General features: G+C 30.9%; 2 protein-coding genes across 2 annotated transcripts in view; both read left to right on the top strand.

The window, feature by feature from the left end:
- The window catches only part of LOC149425201 (uncharacterized), a 138,137-nt gene that overhangs the window by 24,262 nt on the left and 101,507 nt on the right, over positions 1 to 12,368 (top strand). The window lies entirely within an intron of this gene.
- On the top strand, positions 3,822 to 4,865 carry LOC149425202 (uncharacterized). The gene has a single exon (XM_089649979.1). It carries the CDS (start codon positions 4,326 to 4,328, stop codon positions 4,572 to 4,574), a length of 249 nt encoding a protein of 82 aa, XP_089506105.1. The 5' UTR covers positions 3,822 to 4,325; the 3' UTR covers positions 4,575 to 4,865.

Below are 12,368 nucleotides of genomic sequence, written 5' to 3' on the forward strand. Positions count from 1 at the left end.
ATTTTTGGCTTTTAGCTTCCTCTTAAGTTCATACTCACGCAATTATGTTTACTTTACAATTTGTTAGTCGTAATGACGCATACCACGAAACAAAGATAATAATTTTAAGTATAATCAAATATGTACATATAATTATCCATTAGGTATTTTTAAAATTGACTATTGATTAAAAGTATTATTACACATACCACTTTCGGGTGTCGGTGCATGAGTGATTTGTAATATTCCTACGTTTTCCTGCGTAATGCACAAAATGATTCAAGCTTAATAAACTTTTAATTTTCAAAATTGGAATTGACAAGTATTAAATCATATCTGAAAAGCGATAAATTATGTACCTAAAATATTTTATTAATTTAATTTCTTTATTTGAAATGTGTATGTTTTTTGTTTAAATGTTTGACAGATATCGTCAGTTTTCAAGTTTACGCTAGTAAACTTTAGTTCAAAGGTGATTTTTTTCTTATGCAAATATTTTTTTAATAAAAAATGCTTTCAGATTCACAAATCCTACAATTATAATATCCCATGAATTTTTCCGTGTTTGCGCTGGTAAATAAAATAATTGTATTTTTTTCTGTAGTGCCGTTATCGTGAGAAAATTATCTCAAGGTCAAATGTACTGCTTGGTATAAATTTTCAACAAAAGATGTAGAAATATTGTTTGACAGAATATAATACTTATCTCAATTTTTAGAGACCAAGCCAATAACTTGTTACTTTATATCGTCATCACCCACAAGACAATACTATATTGTTGATATTTCTTTATAAGTAAACCAGAGCGATTGCATAATGAATTCGTTTACCTGTTTTTGCATTGTTTTATCTTTCGCAAATTCGATTACATCTCCGAATACTGCACACGATAGCAATGGCTTCCCGCAAAAATATCAACTTGATCTTGATTTCAAAATTTAACCGCAAAGCGAGATTTTTGAAGCACAATAAATTTCCAGTTGTGTAAAGTAGATAAAATCATATTAAGAGGAAGCTACAAGCCAAAAATGTGTATATTCTTGGTATACCTTAAATCGTAGGTAATAGGCATTAAAATCGATGACAAACGGAGTCTAGAAACATTCGATTTCAAGCAAAAAAACTGGTTTTTACTTATCTTATAAATAATCTTATAAGAAAGCAAAAAAGTTAACAAAGTGAAACTGTCACAAATAATTTTAGCTATAAAATGTATTTTTTAAAAGTTGTTTCCTCTATGCGTTCATAAATTTCTATTGAAAAAATATTTTGTGTAGTAGTTTGCATTTATATTTTTTATTGAGTAATTTATTTATTTATTTGTATTCTACTCAAGCGAAGCGATAGGAAAACCTTCAATTTAACTAAAGCATATTTTTTGGTTTTTCGTAATGTACACCAAATCGTTATAAAGATTAATCAAAATAGTGATTTGGTATTAAGCTTCGCATATATCTATTTCGTATGTGTCATTGCATAATTGAGCCCAAATATTGCGTGCTAGGGAAGCACTTGTCGGAGGTAAGAATTCTAGTTTTAATAATGGCTTTTGATATTTTCAGTTATTAAATTATTGTTTTTATTTTTATTTTTTATTTATGACTATTGTATCTACAATATGACGGCAGGGCTTTAGTTTTTTTTATTTACTGTATTTTTTTACTGCATTTTTCTTGTAACACCAGGAATATAAAAACAAAATGTAAAAATAAAGTGAATGCATTCAGTTAGAGAACACCGCTCTGAGAGAATTAATAAATTTATTGGGTAGCCTCATTTTAAATCGAAATCAGAGAGACGAGTGTGTACGATTAGGTTTAGTGTTGAATGCGTAATACCTGGCCAGCCAATTAACATTTATTAATAATCATTTGTGTCCCAAACTTCTATAAAAACCGGATGGTCTTCACTTTTTTTTTGCTAAGCATGAAATCAAAGTTCACGAATATTTGCCCGGCGCAGTTTGTACAGCGATGATAATATCTATACTAATTACAAACTAGTAAGTACCTATGTTCAATTTCGTATTTACTTATATTAAGGCGATGCACTACGTCGTGTAATATTTTAATTTGAGCCGCTATCAATAACAACCCTTACGAAGATGGCGATAAGGTTTAAAGTCCCGCTTAACACCATCCGCCTGTTTTGATTTATGCAAGAAAAAAAAGGGCCAAAAAGTGCCTTTTATTTTATTTTGTGGATGTTTAGGCATAAATATTTAATATTTTATCATTTTATAAATAACTTAATTTGCCACATTATACAATAAAATCATAACCGAAAATGGGTTTGTAAGTAGGAGATTTTGAACGTTAAAGCAGTTTTCATAGTCCTTATACATTCTTTTTTTCTGGGCTTACAAAAAGACTTATCTAAAAAATACTCGATTACTTCAAAGGTCAAGATGTATTCTACTCGCAGTATTTAATTAAAGCATCTGAAACATTTCTAGGCGACCAAATTTTCAAACCAAAAACACATGATTTTGCATTACTACGTATGGCATCGCCTTATGGTTTAAATATTTTTATTTATTTCTTTTATCCAGCGTGTAAAGGGGGAGTCCAGTGGAATTAAACAATATATTCACTCGAGTAACATTAATGTAATCGCTGATTATTTGAAATTTCGCATTTCGAATCGATGACCAACAACGCTTTTGGATGTCTTCATTCAGACTGCCTCAACCCATCATCGCCTTGCATCGCAGTGGGAGGGGTGGATTCATACGTCAGATTCCTACTCACCCTCATAAATGTTTTCCTTCCCAGAACTACATATCCTTCCTTTCCTTAAAAATACCCTCCAAAAAGATGACTCTGTTTGGGGTAAACGTAAAAAAACAACAGAAATCACTGGAGTGTCTGAAATTGTACTTATATCTGTCTCATGGTAAATAAATACCTGTTATCTCTTTAACATTAGTTCTATCGGAGTCCAGTTAGTGACGTTACAAAATCACGTTCAGTTCTAAAAAATGAATCTTGCCTCTCTAAACTAGTTCCTAGGCTTTCACTTTCAAACACTTTTAAGGGTGCCCTTTTATCTGCGTTTGCTTGCAGGATAAATTTGGTGGATTGGAATTTATTTTAAAAAATTGAACAAAAACTTTTTATTTCATATTTTTAAGGCTATTTACAGAAAAAAATTATAAATCTATTTTCAAACGGAGTAAAATAAGTATTGCTGAATTAATACAATCCGGTTAAAAACGTGATTGCAGGCCGTTTCTTGTTAAACTTTTAGTACATTCCCAATAAATCGTAACACCTGTTTATGCACCTGCATTTGTCCTGATAATATAAAATGATGAAATGCGAAAATATTATAATTTTTATGAACACTTGTTCCGACATCTGAAAGTTTACTAGGAAACCTATCAATTCATTCGTTAAAGACCTGCAATCCCATTTTTAACAAGATTACGAATAATTTGAAGAAATTCTTAATAAATTAGCAATATTTTATATCACTTTAAGTTTTAAGTAATTTTTTTCCGGGCATGTCTAAAATAACTTTTCCAGTACCTCTATCAAGAGATAAAGACAGTTTTTAAAAGAGTTTTAAGAATCAATCAGTTAGACTTTTTGAAATAATCATTGAAAATCCCTTCTGTATCAATTGACCCAGATCAACGAGGTGGAAATCCTCAAATGCACATATAACCTCGATTGACTGCTTCCAATCAATAAAAGTGCAATAAATCCATTTCCTGAACGCAGCGATGAGAGTGTCCGCGACCCGCGATAATGCATAGGCAAACTCGAAATCCTTGAAATCTACCCGCACCGTCTCGCCACGCTTGTTGTCTTAGGCACCGAATGCGCTCAGTTGCCCGCCAGAGTCGTTACGTCGTGGTATACTACTAAAGAACCTACAAACACAAATATTATCTCACCGAGTGCCTACCTCAATAATAAAGCATTCGTTATCCTTCTGGCAACAAATAGCTGAAAATTCGAACACATTTCAAAATCTGACATATTGTCATTGTGACTATAGATCCTGTGATAAAAGTGCTTGTTATGTGTTTATTATAATTGCTGTTGAACATAAATACTGTTAAAAAAAACGACAGCCTTTTGACGTTACAACATTTGACCCAAAAACTGTTATGAAACTGATCGACCAATTTGCTAGTGGCTGCACAAAATAAATGATCGCGCTGTAACGAGGAAGTAAAAGTTCTACGAAAACTATGAAAATAACAGTGATTTTAATAGGTCACCGCACTGTGTTGCCTCGGGAAGTTTGTTAACCACGTGAATCAAAATAAACAAACATTAGATGACCAGAATTCAGTGGGATATTTCAAATCAGTGATATAATAATTGCGTATCAAGATGCCTTGGTTGAAGAGCTTCTCGCAGCTTACGACGAGCAGCATAGAAGCCTGGGTGGAACAGGAGAGTGAGTTTTCAATTAACTCTCCTCAGCATGGAGGGACTAAGATGATATTCTTCCTCTTCCTATTCGCTCTCTGCACCATGGAAGTCGTCATGCTGAAGATCATCACCCACGAGATGTACATAGAGAGAATGTCTGCGAGGCCCTCGGGATCGTCCTGGTTTGATTTTGACGAGGATCGGTAAAATCATTTGACGACAGAAAAATCATCCTGGAATCTGAACCTGGATCTCTAGAAACACCTGAATTTTCATCACGTTAGAATTAATATGAGAAAATTTATTATTTTTGTAGTGATAACTCTTTACATATTGTGTAAATTATTATTGAGTTGATTAATATAATGAGACTGAAACCAAACACTGAAATTATTCATGTCTGGCTGATAAGACTAACAAAACATTGTTATGTCTGTAACAAGTAGAAGTGACAATATCATATCAATTATCAATAATAAATTTTAAAGACGTAAAATATATTTATATATATTTTTTTATTTTTTATTTAATAAATGTTTACATGTTACATTTTTTGACATTTTTTTAACTACCATACTAGGCTAATGCCCGTCTTGTGGTAGTTATATGTAATCGCATTCCATCACAATGCTGTGTGTGCGTCCTCTCTTCAATATGGTTCAATGAACTCAAATTAGATTTCACTTTAAGTAATTTTCAAAATTGGAACTGAATTGTCATTAATTCAGACATTCCCGTGATTTTTTACAAATAATAAATATTGCATTATAATAAACCAATAATATATATTTATATATAAATAAATAATTTATCTTCATACATATAAAGTGACATGAAACTTTAATTATTAACAATTATTATTGTAAATAAAACATACAATTTTTCCTAGAACTAGTAAGGTGGGTATTGATAAAGTTATAATTTTCCATGAAACGTTATCGTATTTCAATGGAAAAAAGTAATATAGTTCGTTCGACCAAAAGTATTAAAGTGATTTATTTTTGGGGTATAAAGAATGTATTACACGTCTGCCCTGATGATGGACACTGTAATGCTGTCATGAAACCTTGGCTAAATAAGGAGGTAGAACAACACAACAAAATACCCTAAAAATAAATCAGTGTAATATTAGATCACTTTGTTATCCAACCGAATAATTTCAATTGTACGTTTTTAGTATTCTCTACCTTACATATCTGAAAGCACAAGATTATTCGTTTGACTTTTAAAATTCTTAATAATCATGATTCATAGTTAATTTATTGCACGAGAAAAAAGTTGAAACATTTATTTAATATCTTTGTATACACCAGTATTTAATCAATACAATAATATAATGTATGCGTTTATCCTGACGAAGAAACCATTGGCTTTGAAACATGTCGATCCTTTTTGATTAAATTATGGTCCCTTCAGGTTAATTAGTTAGCTTTTGTGAAAAAGTCATATGGTCTCAAAGATATCGTTGTATCTCCCTTACTTTCACGTTGAGAAATATGATCTAAAGGGAGTTAGAAAGAGAAAACACCACGCTTTATATTCAATTTTAGAAGTTAGCCACAGAAGAAATAAAATGTGGACCTTTATGAAACCGAAGGTTCTGAACGTAATTAAAAAAATATATGTAACATCGTAAATTATTTATGAATTACTTTTATATGAAACGTTAAAAAGTGAATTGACAATAACATCTGTAGTAAATTTGTTTAATAAAATACGTGTTTTTTTATAAATTTCGTTATCAGTAATTTTTTTTGCAAAAAACGTTAAAAAAATAATGTTCCCATTTAAAAATTTAATTCATGAAAAATTGGATTATTATTTATAATAATAAAATACGAAAGTATATTTTATCACCTTTCTAAATCAGTTTTTAGCTTTTGGATACATTCAGAAATATTCCATTTATTCCGTCCTTCTGTAAAATATGGCAGAGGCCTGAGGAGATACACAGTTATTTATTATATTTGAATTGAAAATGACGCCACAAAGTGAATTTCAATTATTTAAGATTTGAAATATTTCGTTCATCAATATATTGCTCATGCTAATTTTGCATTGGTGTATTATAGCTCTATGTAATTATGTCGATATGTAAATAGCGTGTCAAACCAAGATAAAAGAATTTAAATCAAAAGTGTGTGTGCATCGTTTCAACATTGATGGTCACAAAAAATTAAAGTGCTCACGAGTTACCTGCGTCAAATAAAAAACTGTCGTACACTATGTTGTTTATAATAGCACGGATTTACAAGTGTAAAGTGACATTCAGGCATTTTTTAGGTGTTTTGGTAAAGCCGATATAATAGACTTAATAGACTAAAAAAGTGATAAATCATTTCTAACTTGAATTTCGTTGTTGAAATGCAAAAAGGTGTTTTAAAATCATGTTCGATAATTTGCAAAATTACACGGCTATTAAATACTATTTTGAGATCTTACGAATTGCGCAAATCAAGGTGAAGCATTGAGGAGTAGTGTTAATAATGTGTGTTTTGGTTAGAAAATTTGATCGCTTAGAAATTTATAAAATGTTTTAATTAAATACTGCGAGTAGAACGCATCTTGGCTTTTGAAATGATCAAGTCTTTTTATAAGAATCAGGCCTATAAAGTATCAGGCCTATGAAAGTTTGGGGCTGCTTTAAAGTTCAAAATTTCTCGTTAATGATTTTATTGTAAATTGAGGCAAATGAAGTTCTTTAGAACATATTTTAAATATTTGTGCCCGAACTTCACAAAATAAAATAAATCTTTTTTTTGGCGATGTTTTTTTCATGCTTCAATTAATACAGGCGGCTGGTATTAGGCAGGGAATTTAAACCTTATTGTCATCTACATAAGGAGTATAACTGATAGCGGACCGATTTCAAATGTAAAACGACGTGGTTCATCGCCTTAAGACGTCCAAAATTGTATGTTTTCGAAATGCTATTGTTGTTGTTGTTTTAGATTTTATTTTTTCCAATATAGGATGAAGTTATAGCATTTTTTATCATTCAGGGATAATTAATTGTTTGAAACCGCTGCTAAATAATAGTATTTACACGATTCAGTAATTCACTTATGATTTATATTTAAAACTGATATCACCTATCCAAGCCATTTCACACAAGCATATCGAATTTTCAAATGCATGATTGGTTAGCTATTTCAACTGACATAATCCGTAAATAGTAAAAAATATTATTATAGATTGTACCTTTGTATACATTATCTTATCATTTGACAAATTGACACCGCGCCGATGAACTGAATCCAGTATTTTGAACCTGTCATCGTGTCATCATCGTAATATGCATTAAAAAGGCCGATTGCCAAAATACTGACCTCCTTTCGTGGTTAACCAACAGCCTCGGCTTCGACTACCGCAAGGAACCAATGATCGAAGAACTAAAGGCGATGTTTACTGGAAACAAAAATAACTGCAAAGAAAAAGCTTTATTACTCAATTTCACCTTTTTTTACCTTTATAATTGAGCTAAAATTCTTCATTTGATGTTAATCACGCTTACCTTTGCAAGCAATCACATTATATTACATTGTCTACATATATGTGCTTGTCTTACACATAGAGATCTAAAATATAATGTATTACTATATAAAATTCTTAAGAATGGGACGATTCATACGTTTTCTAGTGAAATTTCATATGTGGTAAATGTGGCGCATCCAACAGTGTAGAGTTATATAATCCACGACATAAACAAGGCACATTTATTTATTGTTAAGGCATATCGCATTATGCAAGCGAATCTGGCACAACACCACCCATACGGCAACACTAAACTTACCGGTATTCTTGCGCAAGTGAAATTGACGGCGATCTACCTTACTAATACGTGTTCCAATGACGGCGATACCTTTGCCTGCATCTATTCACCACCTGAATTCAACATACTGCAATAATTAATTTACTGATTATGATTACCATCATCTTATTATTTTAAAGGCCACTTTCTAAACGCTTCACTTGGGTTTTCGATTTTTAATTGTCCCTAAATGTTATTAAAATGTATTTCATTTCTTCTACGCGCAGAGGTACGGTTGAGCAACCTATTTCTTACAAAACTTAAATTTTGATTTGAGGCCAAAACAACTGAATAAATATTTTTTTGATCAAACATGGACGTTACTGCATGGAATTTTTTTTATCTATTTTATTTTATAATTAGAAGAAAAATAAATAAATTAGCATATATTTGTAGTAGATATTTGCAACACCTTTTGATTCTGTTTGTTCAAGAATTTTGACCTCAAATCCAAATTTAAGTTTTGTATGAAAAAGGTCGCGCAGCTGTTTCACTTATGAGCTATACCGATAAAAATGTGTTTTAGGGCGTTTATTTGATTTTAGATTGTTTTTTATTTACGCAACCTATCGAATTTCTATCTTGCACACATAATATCATATTTTTGAATACCGCACATTCCAAACTGTCCGGGGTTGTGAAACTGTGCCATTCCCAATTATAATTATTAGGGTATGTTTTGGGGGAGAAAAAATGAGATATGGAAAAGGATGGTTAGGAAGAACCTGGCTTTTCAGATCTGGTCACCAAACAAGGCTAAAGCTATTTTAAGCAATGTTTTACGCACTGAGAGTAGTTATAACTCTGAATAATCACTAAAAACCCTGTTAAAAAGGACTCCCAATTTTCAAAGTAATCATTATTCCATAATTATTAGTGCTTCTTCTTCCAATTCGTATGCCTTTTTCTATTGGAATTTGGCTATCTTGCACCCGCCTGGTAAATCAGCGCGCTCACAATGAGTTGTAATATTTTAATTTTAGGATTCGAATAATATTCAACCAAATTATTAAGTACCTACCAACTTCTTCAGCTTTCATTCACGCTTTTCAGTAAGTAAACAATACTAGTTTACTTTTTCAAGTTTGCCATTTTTCCCTGCTGGAAAATGTTGAGGGTTTTTTAATTTGATTAATGTAGGGTTTTAAATCAATTTTTAATCTTTAAAATTACTGAATACATTCGGAGAGAACAACAATAAACAGATTGTCCGGGGGTAAAGTGCGCTAATTTATGGGGGTTATTTTACACTATTTTAGAAGTAAAAAAGATTACAAACTTTTACGTTTTAAAGCAGTTTTTAGGTCAAAAAGTTTAATTGTTTGTAGGGAAAAATATTTTTGAATAGGAAAAAAATGGCATTGCTACAGTTATTTATCTTTTTCTTACTTCTTCCCCGGACATTTGAATTTTCAGGTTTATATCCCCGTATAATTTAAATTTATTTTTGAATTGATTTCTATTTGATTGATTTTTAACTGAAAAATACTTATAATTATTATTTATATGTTAAATTCCAAACCAGGGAAGGTGGTCAAATGTAATTTAACAGATGTGAAAACGAAAGCGCGGGTAGATAGTTTTAACTGAAATTGATGGATATAAGTCACGTTTCTCAAGGAACAAAATAATCGAATGAGAAAACGAGAATTTGTCGGTAATACGTGTGTATTTAAAAAAAATCAGGTACTAAAGGTACTACAGGTAAAAAACATTCACACTTTGAAAAAAAAATTCTGTAGAACGTACATAGTTGTTGGAAAAGCACGATTATTCCATGTGTGCGTAATAATTTTACACTTTAACCGAATACGAAATTACAGTTTGACAATAAAGTATAGAAATGTATTCAATTGGAACTAAACACTTTCATTACTATAACAATAGCAACTCCTCACCTTGACTGAAAATTGTTCTTTACATTCTTCACATTCAAATTTCCTAACATTCGAGTTTGACATTTCGTTAACAAACCAGGGAAAACATATCTAAGTTTGTTTTTAAATTTATAATTTTGATCATCTTGGAATTAGATTTTGTTTTATTTTGACATAACATATATAAATTGGCTATTTTAATTTAGGTATACAGTTCAGATAGACGAATAAACACCTTGCCACAATTTGTTTTAATAACTTAATGAGTGAAATCATCGAAGATAGTATTAACGATTTTTAAACGACAATTTGAAAAAGAAAAATTAGAAAAAGTATTTGGGACGACGATTTTTCTCTCTCTTTCAAATATTCGTTTAAAAATCACTACGTTGTCTTCAATAATTATTTTTAAAAATTCTAGCTAGAATATGATGTCTGAAAATGTTTTCCTTTCGGAAAGAACGACTGATTTCTTAACACCGTTTAGAGTCGATAATTTTCACTTAAACCACGGTATTGTTTTATTCTTATATTTTTTCCTATGGGCCATTTTGGTGTTGCCATTAAAAACCCTTTAATCTATCGTAGCGCAATCAATTTAGGTCTACTATTAAATGTCAGACTGTAGGTTACATGTTTGTTACTTGTCATACTTTTAAAAAAATGACAGGACCCATTTTTAAATTTTGGCGATAAAAATAGGAGGAAAATTAGTGTGGTATCCTAGTCACAGAGAGAGGTCGTACGTGACGCAACGTTTTAGTATCTTCTGTATTTTTCGTTATGATACAAGACGTGTAAAAAGGAGGAGGACGTACAAACGACATCTCTCTGGAACTTACTATTACTAGGTTTTCTAGTTCTCATCTATTCAGTTAATTTTCAGTATTCATGTATGTCAGTATAAAAAACGCACGTTTTGTGGCCTCTACTGCCGATGTACCTTCAGTTTTAGCACATTCACTTTAATACTTTCGAATAAACGGTAGCTAGAGATCATTAGGACTAAATTTCAAGATAATATTATAATACAGCGTAGAATAAAGTACCTTTGAATAAAATAATATTATTTTGTATAGTATTTATGTTGTGTATTGAGTTTGCAAAATCCATGATTGCATATTACACAACAATATAATTTATAACTATAGCTACCTGCCTCCCGACTTCATCAATCATTATAACAACTCATCATTGAACAATTTCAAAGATGATTTTAAGTTCTGTTTTATTTCAGTTTCGTGGCCTGTAATGATATACTAACAGAACTTGAATAGAACCTTCATAGAACTTTAAAATCAACATTGAAATTGGATGAATTGTTCAAATTCGATGTAACAACTAACAACCCATCAGTAAAGATCCTGCTAGAACAGAACTATGCCATAGACCAGTGGTCGGCAAACTTATTGGCCAAAGAGTCAAATATGTACATTACAACGATTCTAAAAAATTCTGAGAGCCAAATCTGTTTTTTTTCATTTAGTAAACCTTTGTTACAATTTTAGACCTTCATTAAATTTTTATTTTTTTTTTTTTTTTTTATTTTTATTATCAATATAAAGTTTCTTTTACAGGTTTTTTTTTTTCGATGTCTGTCTCACTAGGATAAACCTGTGTCGAGACAGACGTATTTGATACATTAAAAATGTTTACATATTTTTTGATACATTAAATATTTCACTACATTAAATGACATTGTGAAAAAGATAGAAAATAATAAATAATAATAATAAATGATACATTTGTTAATCAGCATCTAGTTGGAGTACATACTTATGTAGGGATTTTTATAAAACAATTTATCATGGATCTGTCTTGGCTGATGATCCAAGATTTGATGTCTGTTTTATATTTCAGAAAAAAATCGTTCAGTCTAATGGCTAGTGGGAGAGCATTATATAGCCTTGTTGCAAAATATCTAAAGTTTCTCTGGCCAAAAGTTGTTTTAGCGAAAGGGATTTGTAAGAAATTATGTCCTTTTGTTCTAGTATCACGAGCAGTTTGGATATTGTCAAAAGTAGTTTTGTGTTTGAAGAGGTATGTTAGTATGTTTTTGGCATAAAGTTGCCTAATGTCCATAACACAGATTTTCCTAAAGATTTCATCCGAACTGCTTGTGATTGGTAGTTTGAGGATAATCTTTATTATAAGTTTCTGAGCTTTAGATATTGGATCAATGGCGGCAGCGTTTGCTCCTCCCCATGCTATGATACCATACTCTATTAAAGATTGACAAAGTGCATAGTAGATTGTTTTTAGCTGGCTTAGGTTGAGAAAGTTGCGAGTTTGTCTAAAAAAATAAATGAATTT

Source organism: Hesperophylax consimilis, chromosome 3 (assembly GCF_061612785.1).
Source record: "Hesperophylax consimilis isolate HC1 chromosome 3, BYU_Hcon_1.0, whole genome shotgun sequence".
In the NCBI taxonomy this organism is placed as follows: domain Eukaryota; kingdom Metazoa; phylum Arthropoda; class Insecta; order Trichoptera; family Limnephilidae; genus Hesperophylax; species Hesperophylax consimilis.